Source organism: Uloborus diversus, chromosome 4 (genome assembly GCF_026930045.1).
Source record: "Uloborus diversus isolate 005 chromosome 4, Udiv.v.3.1, whole genome shotgun sequence".
Lineage (NCBI taxonomy): Eukaryota > Metazoa > Arthropoda > Arachnida > Araneae > Uloboridae > Uloborus > Uloborus diversus.
In genome coordinates this window covers 10,990,072-11,012,057 of record NC_072734.1, presented here as the reverse complement: position 1 = coordinate 11,012,057, position 21,986 = coordinate 10,990,072, and the positions used below count along the sequence as shown (strand labels likewise).

The 21,986-nt window shown below is 33.3% G+C and overlaps 1 protein-coding gene across 1 annotated transcript in view; it reads right to left on the bottom strand.

Annotated features, from left to right (window-relative positions):
* Positions 1-21,986, bottom strand: part of LOC129219819 (CUGBP Elav-like family member 3) — a 75,279-nt gene that overhangs the window by 5,529 nt on the left and 47,764 nt on the right. The window contains exons 8-13 of the mRNA XM_054854124.1: positions 21,575-21,703; positions 18,427-18,480; positions 18,265-18,336; positions 12,732-12,812; positions 7,252-7,395; positions 1,559-1,708 (exon numbers count right to left, since the gene is read on the bottom strand). Of these exons, the coding sequence (XP_054710099.1) occupies positions 1,581-1,708; positions 7,252-7,395; positions 12,732-12,812; positions 18,265-18,336; positions 18,427-18,480; positions 21,575-21,703 (608 nt within the window). The 3' untranslated portion in view covers positions 1,559-1,580. The remainder of the gene's footprint in view (positions 1-1,558; positions 1,709-7,251; positions 7,396-12,731; positions 12,813-18,264; positions 18,337-18,426; positions 18,481-21,574; positions 21,704-21,986) is intronic.

Sequence of the window (21,986 nt, the reverse complement as noted above, 5' to 3'; positions counted from 1 at the left end):
TAAGCACTTTTCTCCCCGCTCATGATTTAATGAACAATAGTAATATATATCAGAAAAATGAACTTAGAACTGTAAATGGATAGTAGGGGTGAGAAAAAATGTGATTGCTTAAGTTAGGGTTACCAACTTCAAAATTATTGCCACTTAGAGTCTGGTGTTAAACCTTTATTGTGACATGGTTAGAAAATATTTTACCTACTTGGCAATATTTGCGTTTCTACAGTGCGATGTGGAACTGTTATTTTGGGAGAAAATTATATGGGTTTGATTTTTTGATGTTAATAAGGATGATCAACTTTAAATTAACTCTTTTAATTACCGTTTTTTTTCTTTAGATGTCTATATTTTGAAAAGTACAATCTTTTACATCCGATATGAGAATGATATTTTATTCCTTTTTTGAACTAACTTCGCATTATTAGGATACAAATAAATGAAAAGTCTCTATATTTTCGTTACAACGCTTATTTTAAGTTTTTAAAGCAAAATTCAATTTTCTAGTATGAGTCAAAAATTAAAATGCTGAATCGACGGTTTAATTTTATTTTGCTTCAACTGTGCCGATAGATATTAATGATATGCTTATCATAGGCTTCTAAAATGCAATTCTAAAATAATTTTATCAAAAATATTTCTTTTACAAGCCATTTTTATGCTTTTGATGCCTTCACTTTGAGGATTGCAATCTTTTTGCATCCGCTATGGGAATCGGATTTTTCGGATTTTTGATGTTTAGTACGCCTTTTTCAGAGGTAAACAAATAAAACCTCTTTTTATTTTTGTTAAAATCACGGACTTTTGTTTAAACGAAATTCTGTGCTCTTCGAGAGTGTCTTGGGCCAAAAAAGTAAAAGCTGAACCACTGTCTGAATTTTATTTTTTGTTACCATAATTTTAAATACTATACATATAACATTTCTTGTACAATTTAACACAATGTAGAATGGTAAATTAATATTGATACTTGAGGAGTGCCCATCCCTTAGAGAGCGATGCCCCCCCCCCCCCCGCCCAAAATACTAGAAAAAACACTCAATAATGATATTTTTAACAGAAAAGAGGAAAACACTCAACTTCACTCGTTTCAATGATGCAGTATTTGTGCCATCAAAGTTCTGAAATTTTGTTTTCACAAAAAAAAATTTTTTTTTGCAAAAACTTTTTGATTTTTCACAAAAAACAGACGCTGTGAAAAAACCTGGACAGGCCCCATGATATAAAAGTTGAGGACAACAGTCAAAATATGAAAGAATAATAAAAATTGAGTTGAATAAATACCTCTTTGTGCTTGAAAAGAAAAAATAAAAATTACAACGCATAATTGCAGGAAACTGCAGATTACTGCATCTGCAATTTTGTGCAATTACACCGTGTTAATTTTTGCTTTTAATGGAAATTTTTTCCGAATTAATTTTTGAGTAATAACATAAAGGAAAAAGACAGTATCAATTCTTTCATATGCAGCAAATTTCAGTTTTCCCATAAATGTCATTAATGTGCAGCATTGCTAGTTATTCAAAGGCAAATGCAAGGAAATTTTTGTTGACAAAAGACTTACCAATAGACTTAGAAATTGGATGTCAGTAGGGTCTACCAGATTCCCTTGGACGTTTCAACTGCACTTTGAGCCTTTTGGTGCCCACTTGGAAACCGTTCATGGCTTGGATTGCAGCTTGGGCACTCTGAGGATTATCAAAGCTCACAAAACCTGTGGTGGTAGAATCCAGATTTGTGAACTCATTGGTTGGGATAAAGAAATGTAATACAAGGTTCATTACTGAATGCAAAACAGAGGATGAAAACTTTCTCCTGGAGTATTGTGAAAAATTGCAATACACTTAAATACGGTTTATACCAGTTCCTCTTTTCTTTAAGGTATAAAATAAAAAATAAACTTATCTAAAAACAACTTGGAAGACATTTGTCTTCAGTTTATATGTATTTCATTTTCAATCACAGATTACATCTTTAAGCTCAAAATATGGATGTTTATATACCAACTTTTGGGTCTCTGCAATCAAATTCTAATTCCACCAAATAAAAAAAAAATATTAAATTAAAATTATCAATCCAAGGACATGGGCATAGCCAGAGCAGAGAGGGGCAACTGCCTCTCCCTAGAAGAGAAGGTTTTATCTCTATGCTTGTCCCTAATGTCACCAAAGATAATTTAAAATTATATTTTTAGGACATCAATTTCTAAAATCTCAGGTAGCGAAAAACTACGTTTTCCCCAGAATTTTTTTTAAAGGGGGTTGAAGACTTTAGTTTTAAGCTATTTCCGGGTTCCAGCGTTAAAAGGGGGGGGGGGGGGGACCACTGAAAAGTACTAAAGAAAAATGTTCTCAACACTATGATTTCAATGTAAAGGAATGTATTTCAAAATTCAGAAGTTACAATAGGCAGACAGGCCTTGAACACATCCAGGTTATTTTTTCATTGCTTATTAATCTCCAATAATGATCAAGTGGCTTCTTGAAACTACTCATTCCATCCCATTGACAGACATTTAAGGCGAAAACAATTCAAAAAACTATCCAATCAAAATAGTATGCTTTCTTAATTTTAAGGTGAGTGAACGATAAGCTTTCAATACTGGCCGTTTCTGTCTTTTGTGCAAAAAGTGAGAAAACCAACATTTACCACTCTATTCAAATCAAACAATTATTCTTTCTGACTCAAATGAACTGAAGACTATACAGAGTTAGCATAAAAGGATATCCTGGTTTTAAAAATTTATGTTTCATAAACTATTACACTTAGCACTATAAATGGTGCATAAAAATAAAGATAAACTGTGAAAGGTTTTCCCCCGCACAAATGTTCGATGTGGGCGCCTTTTCTGATGCAACACACAACTATAACATACATTTTGGAGTGTTTCACTGCCAATTTTTCGTAATGCCACACATGTGCGATCTTTCAATTCCTGCAATGTTGTAGGCAATTGTGGTATATAAACACTGTCTTTGACGAAACTCAATAAATTTTTTTAAAAAACATGGGGTTTGTTTTGGAGATCTGGCTGGCCAATGCATAAACGGTACATAATCAATACCTGCACGGCCAATCCACTTTTTTGGAACGTCAGTGCCACAGCAAAGTTTGGGGGGGGGGGGACACCCTCCAGAGGTCTTGGTTTTAACATTGTTGTCAATCCTAATTCAGCAGTTAATACACGTGAAAGGACTGTTGTGACCAAAAAACCCTTTACGTAAGGATCTTCTGGCTGCGCTAGTGCGGAACGTACAAGTTTAAGTAGTTACATGCGTTCAAAAGAACTTCCAGTTTATCTTTATTTTTATGTATCATTTATAGTGGTAAGTGTAATAGTTTGTGAAGTATAAATTTTAAAACCAGGATATTCTTTTATGCCAACCCTGTATTTAACTGTTATGAGGAAAGTACAATTGATTTTTCCTCTAAAAATACAATTCTTTTAGGGGGTTTTTTTTGCACAAAATTTATCATGCAAAAAATACAAACAAAAAAAAAACCTTTATTCTTTAATTGGTCAAAAACAAGGCTAAATTGTACGTTTTTTTTTTTTTTTTTTTGTGATTCAAATAAAAGAGGGATTAAAACTAATGTAAAATAAAGCTGCTATTTTCTCCTTAAAATATTCATTTTTTTTTTTTTTTTTTTTGAGTATGCAAGTGATTTAATAAGCACTTTGCATTTTATGGGTAAAGTTACAGGGTTTTTCTTACATTAAAATTTCTTAACACTTGTTTTAAAGTCCTTCTTTGAGTCATAAACGTCTTTCTTCAAAACTCCACTTAAGGGGTTTCCCACTAAAATTCAACCTTAATTTCAAATCCTGACGTATCAAAATGATCCCGGTTGATCGATGTCGCTCAAACTTTGTTAACAACAAACCCATGTCTTTCTAGCTCACTTGCTTAAACACTAACACTCCATGTACCACACGTTGGAGAAGCAAATTCCAAAGGAGAGGATCAAATTCATTTGTGAGCTGAAGAAGTCTGAAAAATATCAGGATAAATAAAAGCCAAAAATATCCGGGACTGATCACTGACTTTAAAATATGTCTCCTAGTTAGTGTATTGTTTTTTAGTTTTCTTACAATTTTAAGCAAAAGATCTGCTATTTTCAAGTTGTTTCACAAAGGTGAACGGCAGTTTATTGCTTGTTGTGCCTCAGCAAACATTATTTGGTACAAGGTGCCGTTTCAAGTGGAAATTATAGTCGACGTCCAGAAAGTGTGCAAAAATGAACAGTGAACATTTCCGTTAATCGTCAGGCCATCCAAAAATGAGTTCAATGAAATTTTTCGATTTCCACGAGAGAAGTCGTTTGTGAGACAGGAATTTTTGACCGATAAGTGCGACTAAAGGCAAAAACTGAGCTTGGACAAAAGCATGACGACTTCCAAAAGGTTCAGCCTTTTGCTGAAGAAAACAAATTCCTATGACTCCAAAGATGCCAGAATTATTTGAAAGGGCCAAAAGTCCATGCTGGAAATGATACTTTTCACTGATTTACCATTCAAGGAACTCATAGCCCCCGGAACGATAGGATTTGGTCTGTAAACACTCCAAGCACCTTAGAAAATGTAAACCGCCAAAATTTGAAGTCAATCTTGGTTGAGAATAAATCAGCACAAGCGAGAAAAAATCTGGTTTTTTGGAGATGAGGGCCTTAAAATGAATCAAAAAGTGTACCGAAAGGACATGTTAGAAGCTGTTGTACTTCTGTGGGCCTAAGAGCACTTCAGCAATGTAGACTGGATATTTTAATCAAACTCCACACCTGTTCATATGGCCAAAAACACAAGAGTGGTGTAAGCAGTGGTATCACTACAGGGGTGGGGGGGCATCAGCCATGGGTGTCAACCATCTGGGAGGTGACACCCTAAATGAACTTGCAAGTTTTTGAAAAAGATGAAGCTAAAATGCAGCTTTAAGACTACAAATTTGAAAATTTTCCGAGAGTAAACCCCCAGACCCTCCATTTTTATTTCTTTTCTGTACTTTAGCCCACTTGAAATTTCATTATGACACAAAAAGGATTGGTTCTGAAAATTGCATGAATTTCATGTTTACATAAAAATTTGTTTTTCTTTTTTGTCTGTAGAGTGGGGGGGGGGGGTGACACCACACATTACCGCCTCGGGTGCCACCCATGCTAGGTACGCCACTGGCGTAAGACGCATTGTTTTTGACATGTTATCTGTAGAATGGGCGCTCTATCAATAGACCTCAATACCATTTATTAACTGTATGGCCTATTTTAAAGTCAAAGGTCTACCCTAAACTACACAAAAGTTTGGACTCTCTAAACCAATTGTTTTAGAGGGAAAAGGATTGATCAGAGGTAAAAGACTTGCGGCCTTTGACTGAAAAGTTCAGTAAGTAGTTGCACCTCTGTATCGTAGCAAACGTCGGCCATTTTGAAACCAATTGAATTTATTGATTGCTAAAGGTTTACTCGAATTTTTACTATCTGTGTTTTGTTAATTTCTTAATTTTTAATAAAGTTACATGGAAAATTGCTTGTCTGGGTTTTTTTGCCGCACCCTGTAATATCAAAAACTATTTTTGATAAATAAGCAAAAAATATTACAATGTATGTATCAAATTTTAAAAATGATTTGTATTACTATTTCCATTGATCTTTAGAGCTTTCTTTTTAGACTGAAATTCATTATATGTTTCAGAACATAGTTCGAATATTGATAGATAGGTAGTGCTGCAAACAGAAAATATTTTACCATTCCACTTAGCTCCACTATTTCACTTTATCCCACATTCCCATGGTTATATCATTGACTCCGTTTATGAAAGCAGCAGTTTCTACAAGGTAAAGGAGTCGGCGTCAGAGTTGTTAGAAAACATGCCAACTCCGACTCTGGGCATCTTTTTTTCTCTAATTTCCACTGACTGTCCTTACATTTTTTTTAAAAAACGGACTACAAATTGGTTTGATTTATGTAAAAAGACTTACTAATAAGAAAATAACTATCTCTGGCAACTAGGTGGCTTCTTTACTTATCGAACTTTCACTTTCCGTAACAGCTATCTTCGTCGACCCGCTATTTTGCCTGTTTTAATAATGTTCTTTAACTAATTTCAACTATCAGTAAAGGTTTTGTTCCCTAATATTTTACAAGTAGAAGCAGTTTTTGAATAAAAATTAATTACTTTCAAATAATAATAATAATATATTTTTTACTTTGATCTCAGTTATGAAATAGTAAAAGATGTATCCCTGGGGCAAGTCGGGGATCATAGCCTGACTGGAAACTTCTGAGGGGGCGGTAAACTCAAATAAGTTTTGGCGCAAAAGTGTTGATCCAAAAGGTCCAATAAAATAAAACTTAACACATTTTTTTTTTAATTCTAAAGACTATTCTATAAACTTGGTTTTCATTAAAACGCATGAAATAAAATGACTATACTATTTCTTGATAACAATGCTCAATAGAAGTTAATCTTAAAATCTTTACATTAAGGTTAATTTTAGAGCAGCCAATAAAATTTAGTTCAAAATTGAGAGAAGAAGAAATATAAGTATAATTTCAAAGATATTCGTATAAAGCTGTATCCCACCACATTTTGTGTAAAATTTTCTTCGAGGCCCGGGTTCCAAGTGCCCACACAACCCTACTAAAGTAGTAATTTTTCCTAATTTTCAGGTTAGCCTGAGATTTTAACAGCTTGCAACAATGAACCCTCGTCCTGCTTTCCGTGCAAAAATTTAACCCATTAACATCTTTCATTTTAATAAATTTAAACAACTGAATCACGTCCCTTCTGACTCTCCTTTGCTCCAGGATATACATATTAAGCCTTAAGGTATAATATCTGTACCTCTGAGTCAGACTAGAGCAAGTCCAAAAATTGCGGCTTTCTGTTTATAAGTGCATTGTATGTAAAATCCTGTTTTGCATCGAACCATGTGAACGTAATTCCAAAAAAAAAAAAAAAAAACTTCGTAATTATTCACCAGTGTTAAAAGAGTGTGTGTCCCATCCTTTGCTTTTTCCCTCTCTCCGTAAAATGGCGATTATGTGACTCACGTTGTTCTGGCTCTGAGGTACAGATACATGGCATGCAGCATAGAATACACTCAAATATCCCCCGGCATTTTCATTTCAAATATCACACACCAACCTTAAATATCCACAACTCACAGAATCAACTACAATTAAAACTTTCTAATATATAAGATATTGGGTAAATGGTTACTGTACAAAAAATTATTGATTAGAAACATAAAACAACAAACCAAAACATTTGCTTTGATTGGTGACTCGATCGATGAATACTTTAGCACTGACGATATTGCCAAATGGCACAAAGATCTGCATCAGTTCCATGTCTCCAAATTCCTGCGGCAAATGGTAGATGAAGAGATTGCAGCCCTCAGGACCTAAACGCATCGAAAACTTCCACGTCAATCCTAAAACAAGGTGTTCGATTTTCGAACTCACAATTCATAGGCTGTAGCCACATTCATCAAACTTTATTAAAAACATTTACTACATTACACCAATGCATGCATCAACAACAAAAGCACATCTATTTATTCTTGATTTAATTGTCATTAATGGATACACCAATTATTAACAAAAAAAATGATAAAGAGGTAGAAATTTAAGTTAAAAGCAATTAACGAAATGTACCTATTGAACACCTATATGTAGGGATGGGAATTTTGGTGTGCACTGCATACTTTAACATAAAATATTACTTAATAACAAAAACAAGTACATGCATTACAAAAGAGCAAAAGAATAAAAACATTTAAAATATTTTATTTTTTTGAAAGAAATTTTTTCTTTCTAAACTAAAATCTTAATTCCCCTGAAACCATAATATTTAGAATATCAACTTATTTTCAAAACTATATGAGGAAATGAGAAGCAAAGAGATATAAGTGGACGTTTTAAAATTTTTAGTAACACATTTGAAATTCAGATCCTAAGTAGGTTTTCATAGATTTCTTTTTAATCATGATGTGTAGCAGCACCCAAAAAAGCTACTAGTACTCTTGTCCTATTACAGAAGAAAGGTTCTCCTTTCATTTGTACTAGTTATCTCCAACTTTTTAATTTTGTCACTAACATCCCTTTGCTTTTACTACCTCATATGGGTATTGAAGAAATTATAAACTAAAACTTGTGTAGTTATGTGTACATAACACATATTCCCCCCGCCCCCTTGTTTTTTTTTTTTTGTAAGCTTTAATGAAGTTTGTACCGCATAGATATACAGTGAAAGGTAGCAAATTATGGAGGGGAAATTTTAAATTAAACCAAATTTCAATGATGAATGATGAGAAAAATTAAACAATAATTGATAAAATCATTGTTTGAAGAAACTTAGCTGTTTTTAAAAAAATATCTTTCAAAAAGCAAACCATGGGGCGGGCTGTAATTAAACAACCAGTCTTTAAAGTTGTAGCGGCAAAATTTTGCTGAGAAATGAACAAAAGTTTATGTGGAAAAATTGTTAGAGCGAATAAAAATACTTCAAAAATTTTCCACAAGACAGCAATTTTTAATGAATTATGTACTTTACTACTGGTTCATTATTTATGTTTCGCCATTCTTTTCATCACCTTCACCAGATGAAACTACTCTACACATTAGCCTCCAAATAAAGACATCCATCAAAAACCACACCACCAAACCATATGTCATCAGCCACCACCAGTGACGGATTAGCCTGAGATTTGAACAGCAAAAAACATTGACCCTTAGTCCTGCTTCCCGTGCAAAAACTTAACCTAATAACATCTTTCATTTCATGACACGTTCATAGCTTTTCTCAAAGCACCCTGCAGTCAACAGTAGAACATAACATGCTACCTTACAATTATAGAAGGTAGTTGAAAATGGTAGCAGTTTTGCTGAAAGAAATTGTTTGAACAATTGAAAACGTATGGTAATTGTAATTCATCAAAAAATGCTGTCTTATCTCAAAATTTGCCTATAATGGTCAAGCAAGACTGAAAAAAAATCATTTTACTTTTTTTCTTATTATTTAATTAAAAGAAAAAAATATTATTTGACATGAATTATTAAAATTTTGGTACAAAAATCATTTTTAATTTTATTGAATTTTTAGAAACAGTTTGATTTTACTTATAAATACACATAACCCCCGGAGGCTCCCTGTTTCGATTCTTCAGTGATTAACCAGATGAGAGTCCCTTGGGAAATTGTAAACACACATTAGAACCTGGTTGACTTCGACTTGACAATTCACTATTCTATACTATAATCCAGACTGTCCTGTACAACTTGATTTTACTTGTAAATGCACAGTGGAACCTGTGGAACTTTTACTTGACAATTCACTATACAGTAGAAGACCATTATAACGCCGACCTATATAATGCAATTCTCTATAAAACGCACAACTTTTCAGAAGTAAACAGTAGGTTTTGGAAGCTTAAAAAATCCCTTTGTTTTGCTTTGCAAACATAAAAAATGGTTAGGTAAATTAAATTTTGCAAGTTTTTCATCTTTCCACCTTAATTCAAAGCTTTTAAATTTAAAATTTGTACTCATAGTAAACAGAAAATACCAGATGGCTGTTGAAAATGCAGCTGTTATGCAAGCCATGAAGTTAGCAAAAGTGCCGGATAATGCACTTTCTTTTGATTGTGAAACATATTTATTTGTGAATAACTAATTGTAATACTGGTGCTTTAATACTCATTGCAGATAAAACTCAATATAAAGTGCTAATATATAGATGTATTCTGAATGTTAGTTTCAAAATTTGTGAAATGATCTATATAACGCAAAAACCTGTATAACGCAAAAGCTGTGGTCCCAAGGTGTGCGTTATAACGGTCTTCTACTGTATTATACTACACTTGAGGGTCCCCCGTACCTACACATTGTTTAAGTGTTTTGTTTCCTCTTGCAGATAGTTTTGTTTTTTGATACAGACCAGGAGCTGAGCAACCCTTGATCTACTGGATAATACAAGGGAAATAGATCACTTGTCCACTACATTGAATTTTAATTAATAAGGGGTTCCCATTTTTGCAAGAAAAGACAGTTATACTACAGTCCAGGTAGACAGGATGGTGGAGGGGGGGAGGTGCCAATTCCAGAACTCTAGGCTTTTAGCCATATTACCAATCCTAGAATTGTAGTATGGATGGACTGTCTGTTATGAACAAACACTCCCTCTCAATAGAAAACTTTGACTGAACTAGTGTTTCAGCACATATGGTTCTAAAAAAAAGTTATTAGGCCATTCTGTTCTCTGGCATGAATAATTGACATTTCATCTTTTATAAAGTTTTCTTTTCTTTCTTTTTGTTTTTATACATTTTGATTTTAAGGGTAAAATATGAAGTTCATGCAGCGTCACTGTTTACTTGACAGTCAACAACAAATAAATACCAGTGACTGAAGAACAAGCACTAGTTCATCACTGCATCCTTGTTGTATTTAAAAAAAAAAAAAAAATTGAGCAGCACAGCCATCAACAAATAGTTCTCACGACATAGTATGCTTTTATTGTCATAATGTCCACAGTAAAGACAGGTAGGATATTTTTTTTCTTTTATCCATTCATGTCCCAGGAAAATGTTCCAGGCTTAATCCTTCAAGTTTATTTGTGATGCAGCTGCATATTGCTTTCTCACCTTTTTGCAGACCTAGAGCATTCCCCAAGAGCTGTTATCTAATCTTTCATGTGACATCTCTATCAGCGGATAACCATAACCATGAGAATTTTGACACCCAGTTTCCCCACCAGCTGGAAGCTCTTAGACTCTGCACCAAGAATTTAATTTTGCCAATACTAGTTGAGGCCAAACAAATACTCAAGGCATCTTTTACATGCTGCATTATCATTTGAAATGGACACGCAACATTCTCCATCTTAAAAATCCACTGACTGAAGTCAAGTTATAATTGCACCTTTGAGCATAAGAAGCCAACAACTAACCACTATATCACTCTACCAGCTTAATTCTCAAGATAAAAGGAAAATCTGAACAATCAGCATAGATGACAATAAATAATACATACTGGGAGAATGAGTATGATAACCATTCCCATCAATATTTGAAATGTTACATGATCTATCATCTCTACATATAGTATAAAATGAAGTCTCCAAAAAGCGTCTGTTTGTTCCAACGCGCAAAACTAGACAACTACCCCCCGGCTGATTTCGCTGAAATTTTCACACCTTTCTTTTAGCCCCAGAAAGGTTTGCAGACCGGTTCAAAAAAAATTCGACGAGTAGTTTTTTTTAAATTCCTATTTAGACCCAATTTTCACCCTGAATATCGGGGTGAAAAATGATTCACAAATATTAATATTACATATCGTTGGAAAGGGTAGAATTTTCCGTGTTCTACACAATTTGTTCCAATGCTCTAACTTAATTACGGTGGGAGTTATTTGCGTTTTTAGCTCGAATTTTTATAGGCTTAGCTGAAATTTAGGCAGTACTTTCTTCATTAAATCTATCAATAAAAAGTGAAGGAAGTGCCCCACAGTTTTCTTTTTGACACCATTGGAAAAAGTGATATTTTTTACTCGATTTCATCTCGATCTATGGTCAAAAAACTAAGCTTTTAATTCAAAAGGAAAAAAAGATACAAGCCTTTTTAAATCAAGTTCAAAAAATCTCATTTCCATTCAAATTGTTAACTATTTTCTTTTGCATTTTAATTTCTTAAACTTATTTTATTTTGTACTTTCATGGTTACGCTTTTTAAATCTATCTTTTTCGATTTAATATCTCAAAAGTATTTTAATAGCTGTCGTCATTGTTTGGGAGGGAAATTTTGCCTTTCTTAAAAATTTATTTATTTAAGCCTGATCGTTGAATATATGTCACTTCATACAATTTTTATTTTCAAGGTGGACTGGGCAAAGCCGGGCAACGCAGCTAGTTATTACTATAGCACGTAATAATAAATTCCAAATATGGTTCCAAAATAAAATGGATTCACATATTATGAGGCAGTGAGAAGCAAAGGGATGTAAGTGACAAAATTAAAAATTTGGAGATAATCAGTGCAAATGGTAGGTGGACCTCTCCTCTGTCTTGGGGTAAGAGATAATACTATTATCCCAAGTAGGTGCTGCTGTACAGCATGATTTCGGAAAAATTTGGGAGAAAAAATGAAAACCTACCTGGGGGTCTGAACTTTAAACGTGATTTACTCAAAACTTTAGAGAGTCCACTTACATCCTTTTGCTTCTCACTGCCTCATATAAGAATTTAAACTTGTTTTTTACAACATTTGTATCGTTAAATTTAAGCGTCATTGACTTCAGTGCGTTATAACTTATGTACCAGCCACCAAATCATGATGCTATGATGCTGTGGTAAGTGTCGACCAACTAAAAGATCACAAAAATAACTGAATGAATTCCTCATTTAAGGTCATTTAAGTGCCCTTTCATTTTTGCATAATGTGTATTGAATATATACACTGCAAGTGCTGTAAATTTTTCAAATGACAAGCGTAAACATATATTGCAAAGCTCTTTCTAACAAACTTTGTCTGAATCAATTTAACAGATTTAGCCATTCTTTCTCTTTAAAACGTTCTATTTTTACCTTGAATAAGAGGGAGTATTACTAAGACCTATATTCACTTAAAAATTTCAAAGAGGAGCCAAATATTTTCCCATGCAATAGCTACTAAAACTAAATACATACAAATATTTTTAACAACACAAACCAAAGCTGAAAAGCAAGCAAAAAAATCTTTTTTACCCTCTCTTTGAACAGGTGATGTAACAGGGGGTGGTTGACACAATGTGGGAGTATACTGTCCATATGTTGCAGGATATGCAGCTGAATCAAAATGTTCATTAACAATTTATTTTTTGAATTATTATTAATTAATATAATACAACATAGAAAAGAATAACCAACAATAAACAGAATCTTTTAAAAGAAATTTTAAGTAACAAATTGCACAATATAGCATTTCTACTCAGTAAGAGTTTATTAATTTATCAAATAATTCATTGATTAGTTGTATTTATAAATATCATCAACATGTTTACAAATCATTCAAATTCAATAAATAAACAATTTTTATATTGCACACAATTGCAATTGCGATGCAAAATAACAAGAATACTACGTTAATAAAATTTATACGTTTTAAACTCTTTAAATGATAATGTGAGTTCCTATCAAAATAAGTTATGCCATTTCCCTCACATACTGTCATTTGAAACTGCAAAAGAGAACTTGTAATCCTTTTGAGTTACAGAAATAGTGAACAATTTTCATTAAAAATTTGTGCTGAATATTGGAATTCATCAACATATTCAGCAGGTACAAACATGATCACTTTAAAACTAACTAATGTTCCAACTAACTTTTCTTGCAAACAAAATGCTCAGCACATGCAATAAACTCAATCTCTACGTGATGGTAAATAAAATAAATGCATTGTATTAGTAAAGGTTGTATTTAATCATATTATGAGCACTGAATTTGTATAACATACAGTGATGCACCGTTTATGCCTTTCTCTTTTATATGTTTTCGCCATTTATATGTCTTTTAAAATTGGTCAATTCAGAGTCCAATACATATTAATGTATACCTATTATACGTTTTTCAATTACAGTCAATTCACGATAACTCCAAGTGCAATAACTCAAATATTACTATAACTCACAGTTTTTATCAAGCCCAATCCCTTTGTCTTTAATTCCATGCTAATTATGCTCCATACCTCGAAGTTAACTTCCTTTAACTCGAAGTTCTTTTTTAAATGACTTGAGGGTTCATACTCAGTTTCAGAAATAAAATGAAGGAGTTTTAGAGGAGTTTTGAAGGAGTAAAATGAGATTTTGAAGGAGTACTAATGGGCTGTCCTTAAATGATGTCGCACTTTTTTTTTCAACATGTTTGACCCCCTTCTCCTTTGTCACAAAGTGTAACACTTTATCTTACTCCTACTCTTGTCACATACTATATTTTTTAAAAACACATTGTTATAACAACAGCGTGATGTTACTTTTTGTCACCCTCTCTCTCTTCCCCTTGTCACATTTTCATGAACCCGTCTCCCCCTCAAGGCATGACATCACTTGTGGATGATTCATTTTACAATGTCATAACTGTACTTTGCTAAACAATTGTTTTTTTAACACAATCACTTAACATAGTACATCTGCTTATGTATTTTTGAGTATTTTAATAATAATTAGACAAAATGACTTTTGCAGCTGAGAGTGGGGTGGAGGGAAAAGCAATAATCATAAAACTTGAAAAAATAGCCAAGCACAATTTAAGCATGTTTTAATTCACTTAGTCTTCTAATAAAACTTTCACCTTCAACATTTATGACTTAACTATGATCAATTTGTAAATCACATTTTTATGAAAAAAAAAAAAAAAAAAAAAAAAAACGAAATTACTACATTAAAATCGCCCTTTTCGCTCTTGTGACAAAGTTAAGTTGTCAATCGAAATATTTAAGCTACTGACAATAGAGGAAGACTATGTAGTCTTAAACCAAGAAAGAAGGAGTTTTGAAGGAGTTCAAACTCAAATGAAGGAGTTTGAAGGGCCCTTCAAAAAAAATTTCTAAATGAAGGAGTATTGGAGGAGTTTTGAAGGAGCGTACGAAACCTGTGAAATTTATTTTGGAAGAACGAAAAAAAAGAAGAAGAAATATAATTCAAGTGACTATGAGAGAAAAATTCATTTACCTTTACTTTAGACCTCTAAAGCAAGGAGAACACATGTTGAGTCAATGTGTGATAAAGGAGTTACATGTGTGGAAATGAGTATAACTTGTTTTCTTTTGTTGTACTGAAGTGCTTACACTTAGACATTATTTTGCTGGACTACGAATCTGCTTTTAAGCTATCACGTTGCTAAGTCAAGTTATTGTACCTTTATTCAAAGGATGGCCTAAGTTAAGATCCACTTCATTCTTTAGTTCAATCATTTGCTAATAAGTTCCCGAGAGAGAGAGAGAGAGTTTTCTTTAGATTTTGTGATAATGCATATCACATTTTTTACCCATTTACATTTTTCCCATGTTTTCGGTCATTTTAATCGTTTTCTTCCCCCATTTTGTTGTTTTTTTATTTTCCTGTGCATTCCACGTTTTTCCCGCGTTCCCCGTTAAATTTCGCGCACTTTATGATATCAAATGTGTGACTTATTCACTTTTCCCATCGTTTAGCTTTTTGTCAATTTTTCAAGCGTCGATCCGATTTTTTGCATCTTCTTGTCGGCCATTAAAATGGCGTAGCGTCCCCTTCCCTTCGTTGTTTGGGCGCCAAACGCACTCATTGGTTCCCGCGTACCCGGATCTGATCGCTCATTTGCCGATTCATTTTTCCACCCCACTTCACTCTGCTTGCTGCTTCCAGTGCAACCGGACGTGCATCTCGTTGCTCTGTTTTCTCTCCGATGATGGCGAAAGAGATGGAAGTGTGCACGGCGTCAGGGGACGGCCGTTGCTCTCCGCGATATGGTTAAGACCTCAAAATGAGGTGAAAATTTTTCTTATTTTTAAATGTGTTTGAAAATATAATAATCAAGCGTGTTATACTTCGTCGCAGCCGAAGATGAGAGCATAGGAGATCCATCACCTGCGTGAATGATGGCGTCCGATGGCGGCACGCAGAGTGCACCTGAATCGTGCCCTTAAGTAACTACCCTTTTGATGATCAACATTGCATGAGGTGACGACATGGATCCGCAATTGCCCCCGAAATTACCCTGATTCATTTTTAATCGTGTGACGATCTCAACATTGTCACCATGGAGATTACAGCCAGCGCCATTTTTTGTCTCAACGTACATTGGCCTGCAACGGACATCTTTGTTCTTGATCCATTCCTGAATTACACCCCACCATCTTCATAATGAACTGGCCGTCCTCCGTCCATTACAATTTGAATATTTCACCACCCTCTGAGTGAACTCTCCGTTTTTGATCTTTAACGAACTTAGCATACGCCAGCTCCTTTTTTTTTTGAACTCTTAAGTCTGTATTCCTCGGATTTGTGTTTTTTTTACCAAGTGGGAAATGTTCTGGTGATCACCATGCCAAATTCCTGTCTTCGTGTCTGCTCTGAAGTTAACATAGAATAAAGAATGTACGGCAATGAATTTTGTTCTTACTATCGTCTACAAACACACAACCCCTGGGTAAGTCTTTTAAATTTTGTTCTTTGGCATTCAAGGCAGTCGTTGATCTGAGGTTATGCGCGGCTGCGATGCTTCCACTTCCACGGCCTAAAATCGTTATCTTTTTGGTTTTCGAATAACTTTGCAAAATTAATCGCGCGCATCATGACAGATGTCTAAGCAAAAGCTAAAAACCTTGGATTTAGAAAGTAAATCTTATTTATAATATTGAAAGGAATCCAAAAATCAAAAAGAAAGATAATGCATTGAAACATGGCTCCAAATACTCTGTCAACGATTTTAAAAGAGAAACTTCAAAAGCGGTACAAATCCATGAATCCGAAGTTGAAACAAATGAAGATGTGCACTTTTCCTGAAGAAGAATCAGTTCTATTCAAGTGGTTCCAGCAGTATCGAATTCAAGACCATGCCATTTATATAAGTAGATGTTTGCTGCTTGGGAAAACAACGAATTTTGCTATATTACTGAACATAGAAAATTTCTATGCCAGTGCTGGATGGTTGGAGAAGTTCAAGACCAGACACAACTGTCTTCAGAACTCTTCACGGAGAAACTGTGCATATTCTGCCTACAAAATTATATGTTCTATAATTTTGTCTGTTACATGTACGATGGGGGGATCCAAAAATAACCGGATTTTTGTTCTAAAATATTTATATATTAGTTTTTTCACAAAATTTCTTTAGTCTCCTTCAAAGTGTTCACCCTTAGATGCAATACACTTGTTAATTCCTTTTTTCCACTGTTAGAAGCTCCCCTAGAACTCTTTAACCTTGACCATGTTCAGTGCCTGTTCCAAAGCAGTTTTTACAGCCTCTACATCATCAAAACGCTTTACTTTCAGAATTGTTTTCATCCTTGAGAACTGAAAAAGATCACAGAGGGCTAGGTCTGGCGAAGCCAAGTAGTGGTTAATAATGAAGGCTCTGTGTACAAGAGTGTTATCAAGGTGAAGGAACCATTCTTCTGATCTCCCGCGCGAGCTCCAACTCACTCTTGCTTCTTCTTAAGTTTCGTCAATCGTAAAACGACGACTCTCGTTGATTTTTTGGCGGATTTTTTCAACGTTTTCATCATTTCGAGATGTTGAAGGGTGCTCAGAGTGTGCATGATCTTCAACATTCATGCTACCACGTTTAAAGAGCCCGAGCCCCTCAAAAACTTGTGTACGGCTCATAGCATCGTTCTTGAAAGCTTAATGAAGCATTTGGTAAGATATTCCATTGCCAATTTTTCAAGCAGGAAGCAAAATTTAAAGCTTACAGTTTGTTCTTTTAATACTGCCATAATGAGTTCGCAGGCGGAAAGCAGCAACACTTGAGAAAACCAACACTACGATCAGACATTATTAACAAAACTGGCGCCACTTGCACAGCTGGTTTGTGAAGGTCTCTGCTTGAGCCATCTAGCTGGAGAACCCTCCACGACATCTAAGATTAGCATTGCACCGTTAGTCCAGTTTCTTTTGGGTCCCCCCTCATACATATTAACTAAAATATTCGATGATTTTTCATATTAAAATGTCGAAAATGGCGGTAAGTTGAACTCCCGATAAGTCCAAGTTTTTCATCGGTCCCTTCATATTTGAGAATTGACTGTTTATGCTTTTCTCCCCCATTCCCTTCAAACTTCAAACGTATAAATGGTGCTTCACTGTATGTATGTAAAGCAATTAGCTATTTATGTATTTATGTGAAAAATATTTTTCTTGATATACAGCAAACAAGAACATCTGGAAGAAATTAAACAATATGGAAATAAATATTTTCTAAAACAAAAAAAAAAAGAGGTGGAGGGAATGGTTTAATAAATGTCCTCATAATGCTATATTAGTGAAAATCTGATTGTTTCTGCTGACTGTCATTTTCAAAAAAATCAAAGTACCATGAGAGCATTGAAAAAGTTAATTTAAAAAAAAAATCAAAAATTATATGCATAACTAACACAGGATATACAGAATCATTCTGAGGGTAATCTGACTTATAAAATTTCATTTATGGAAACTATACAAACTTCATACTTTCTTGAGAAGCTGTGTATGTAGCCTAGTTTATAAATACTTATACACTTCAAACAAATTTACACGTCAATGCAAAAACACACAATAATACTCACACATGCAAGGAAAGGAAGGGAGACTAGAAAATGTGGCAGATTGTAAGGGTTCAGCATTTGCTAGGGCGGGACCTGAAAGGGAAAGAACATTAACTGGGCACATTCATGCAAATCGATTGACAACAATCAGTACACAAATGGAAATAGAAGAACTCTATTCACCCTTTTCTAATGCTTCTGTGTAATCTGTGGGGTACAGCAAAAAGAAAGAACTTCCTAAAGAGGGAGGAAAAAATCATTATAAAGCTTCAAATAGTTTCTATGAGGGTTTTGAGATCTGTACAGCACAAATTGAAAGATTTGCAACATTTATTTAATAAATCAGAAATATTTGAACATGTAAATCTTTAATAAAGTTTCACCAATAAAAAAGCTTAGTTGTAGGTTTCATAATGTGAAATACTCATAACCAGGGATAGGATATTGAAGACTTAAAAATTCTTTAAATATGCAAAAAAGCTTCTAAAATCAACAAAAATGGCCTCGAAATAATAAGTAATGCCCTACGATTGCACAAAGAAATGTTTTACACAGTGTTTTATTGCAATCTATTTTTAAATACAAATCTTAACTTGTATTTGTAAATATAGTGTAAAAATATGAACTCATGCACTATAGCTTTAGTTTTTTTTTTTTTTTAAAGTTATATTTAAAATAAAGTAATTTATGAATAAAATAAATACTTGACAAAGCAAATAAGAATTTATAACTCTCTAGTGTAAATCTTCAATAACACCAGAGTTGCTTCGTATTGTCAAAAACCTTTTTCATTTTCTTAAAATTGATAGAAAACCTGTTATCCAAAAGCAATTTCGATAACCCTGAACTACTCTGTTCGAAAACTACATTGGTCGTTGGAGCACATTAAAATAACAAGTTTCCCTTACAGAAATTTCTTCTCCCAAATTCGCTTTTTTTTTTCCAATTAGTTTACTTGATGGTATGAAAGAATATATTTTTCTTACAAGGAAAACCTTTTCAAAAATAAAATTGTCCTTTAAAATTCCGGAAAAATATTCTAAAAAGATCTAAAATGGTTCAAAAGATTCTAAAATGAGCTATAAGATCATGAATAAAATGCATTATAAAGGAAAAAACAGCTGAAAATGCAAAAAAAAAAAAAAAAAAAAGAAGCAGCAGCATTAATTATCAACATTTCAGCCCTGCTCATGATGTTCAATTATGCAACCCTTGAAACTACTACAGTTGAACCTCGTTAATACAGACTAATAGGGAGGGTTGCCTGAATAAATGAAAGTGTGGATTAAACAAAATAAACTATAAATTGAGCCAAGGTACATAAACTACTGGATAAAATAAAAATTGTAGTACAGTGAAACCTGTGTAAGTTGACCACTTTCGGAGCACCTTTTTAGTGGTCAACTTACCAAGGTTGATTTGTATGATGAGGGCTAATTTCGTGCCTGAAAAAAGCAGTCAACTTAGACAGGTGGTCAACCTACAAGGGTGGTCAACTTCACAAGTTTTACTGTATTTCAAATTCAAGATAATAAGATGTAAAACTGTATAAGAGAAAATAAAGTATAGTATGTACAAGTACATACATTATTTTACTTATAATAACAGGGTGGCGACAGGAACTGTGAAAAAAAGTTCCCAGACTTTTCCCTGATTAAGTTCACCAAATTTCCGTGATTTACATTACCAATGATAATGGTTTTCTTTCTTTGCTCTATTTGAAATCCATTGCATGTTTGTATAAAATGCATTATTTTAAACGTTTTAAGTTGTGTAACTAAAGATATATTTTAAAAAGATGCTACTTTTTTAATAAAATGGTTTAAAAAAATATATCAAGTCAATTTTTTTGGGAGAAAAAACCTACAAAACAGTATATTAAATTTTTCTACAATGGAAATATTATAGAAAATTTTTTTAAAAAATACTTTGCTTCCAGAAAACACTTAGCATAAGAATTTTAAGAAACTATTGAAATCTCTTAAAAACATATGTGTATTTATGATATTACTAAAAAGTAATTGAAATTATTTTGAACTAAGTTCTCAAACAGTATAATAATTGTTGCAAGAATAACAAGTAATAGTGAAAGAATAGAAGTACTGTAGTTATTCTTACACAACTAATTGACATATTTATGCAAAACAGATGAAACCATTTGACATCCATTCATAGGGAGCTTTTCTCTAATCAAAAACATAGGTTTTAACGAATGAATACAGCATTTTAAAAACAAAAAATAAATATATTTACTTAAGTACACAAGTTAACTCTATTTCAAATGATTTCAGTATGTAACGAAAAAAAAATCTTAGATTGCTTTTGTAACAAACAATTTTGAACTGCAAGAAGAAAAAAAAAGCAATTAGTTAATTTCAAAATATATGAAAGAAGAATACAACTTGGTTATAAAATTAAAGAATCACTTAAGTCTGAAGAAAAGAAAACCTTTATAATCTGCAGTGACAACAAATAGTATAACGGCAAGTTTTTTTTATTGAAAGTTCAATTTTAGCAATTTAATTAAAAACGCGAAGAAGTAATAACTTTTAAGCTTGTATAGTATTAATTCAAAAACCGAAGATTTCTTGAAATTGTGATTGCAATACGCTAATTACTTCGAGACAATGAAATAAAGGCAAAGGAGCTGAGGCATTAATGAAGGCTTCCTCTTTGCCTGTAGGGTTGTTTATTTTACATAGCATTGAAAGCGTAAAAGGAAATTTCAAGCTACGTAAAATAAACAACCTAAAAAACACAGAAGCAATCTTAGGAAGTTCATCCTGTTGTTAATAAGCAAGATTCAATACTTTGGCGTAGAGGAAAAAAGATGCACAAATATACGGCAGTGTATAATCGCACCTCATTAATTTTACTTTCTTTTTGAACAGATAATTGGCGGAAAATGCGTAGGGAATTAAAGTACTTAATTTTGTAAAGCAAAAAAAAAATTTTTTTTCTTCATAAAATCAATTTTCCCTGATTTTTTGTTATTTTTTCAAAATTCCCTGATATTTCCCTGACTTTTCCCTGATTAATAAAGTTCCCTGACTTTTCCCTGATCTCCCTGATTTCCCTGATCTGTCGCCACCCTGATAATAAACATCAGATGACGGGCCTAAAAAAATACCTTATTGCAACAACTTGCCTTTTATTTCTACTACAATATGTACGATTAAAGTGAATTAAAGTGAAAAAACCAATGTAAAAAAAGCACAAATTTTGAAGAAAATACAGCATACAGTATGTACATCTGGATTAACCAAAGTCTTTAAATAGAAAACGTATTATGAGAGATTACTGCATTATTAAAATATTTAAACGCCCATACTTGACAAATTTGCTACATCATTTGCATAAATATCTGGCTGAGTCGGTATTTCTCCCAAGGCAAAATTGTGGACTGCAGATGGAGGGCATGCTGGTAAAGCTCCAGTGAGTGGATGATGAGTAGTCACACCTGCACAAGAACGACAAATGTATATAAAAACAAATTTTTCTGTGTGGATGCTAGTGATTAAAATATTATTCAGTTTGCAGTTAAGTTAACATGAGATGATTAGAAACAATAGGTTTTTAAAGTAATTCTCAAAAAGATTCATTTCAGCAGATGTATTTTCAGAGTAAAAATTAAAGTACTGGAATGGCTATAAACAAGCTGCAGGCAAATAACCTTGTTCAGAAGAAGAGTATATCTTCACACTGGTAGCTAAAACATTTTAGCACACTAGCAAGAAGTGAGC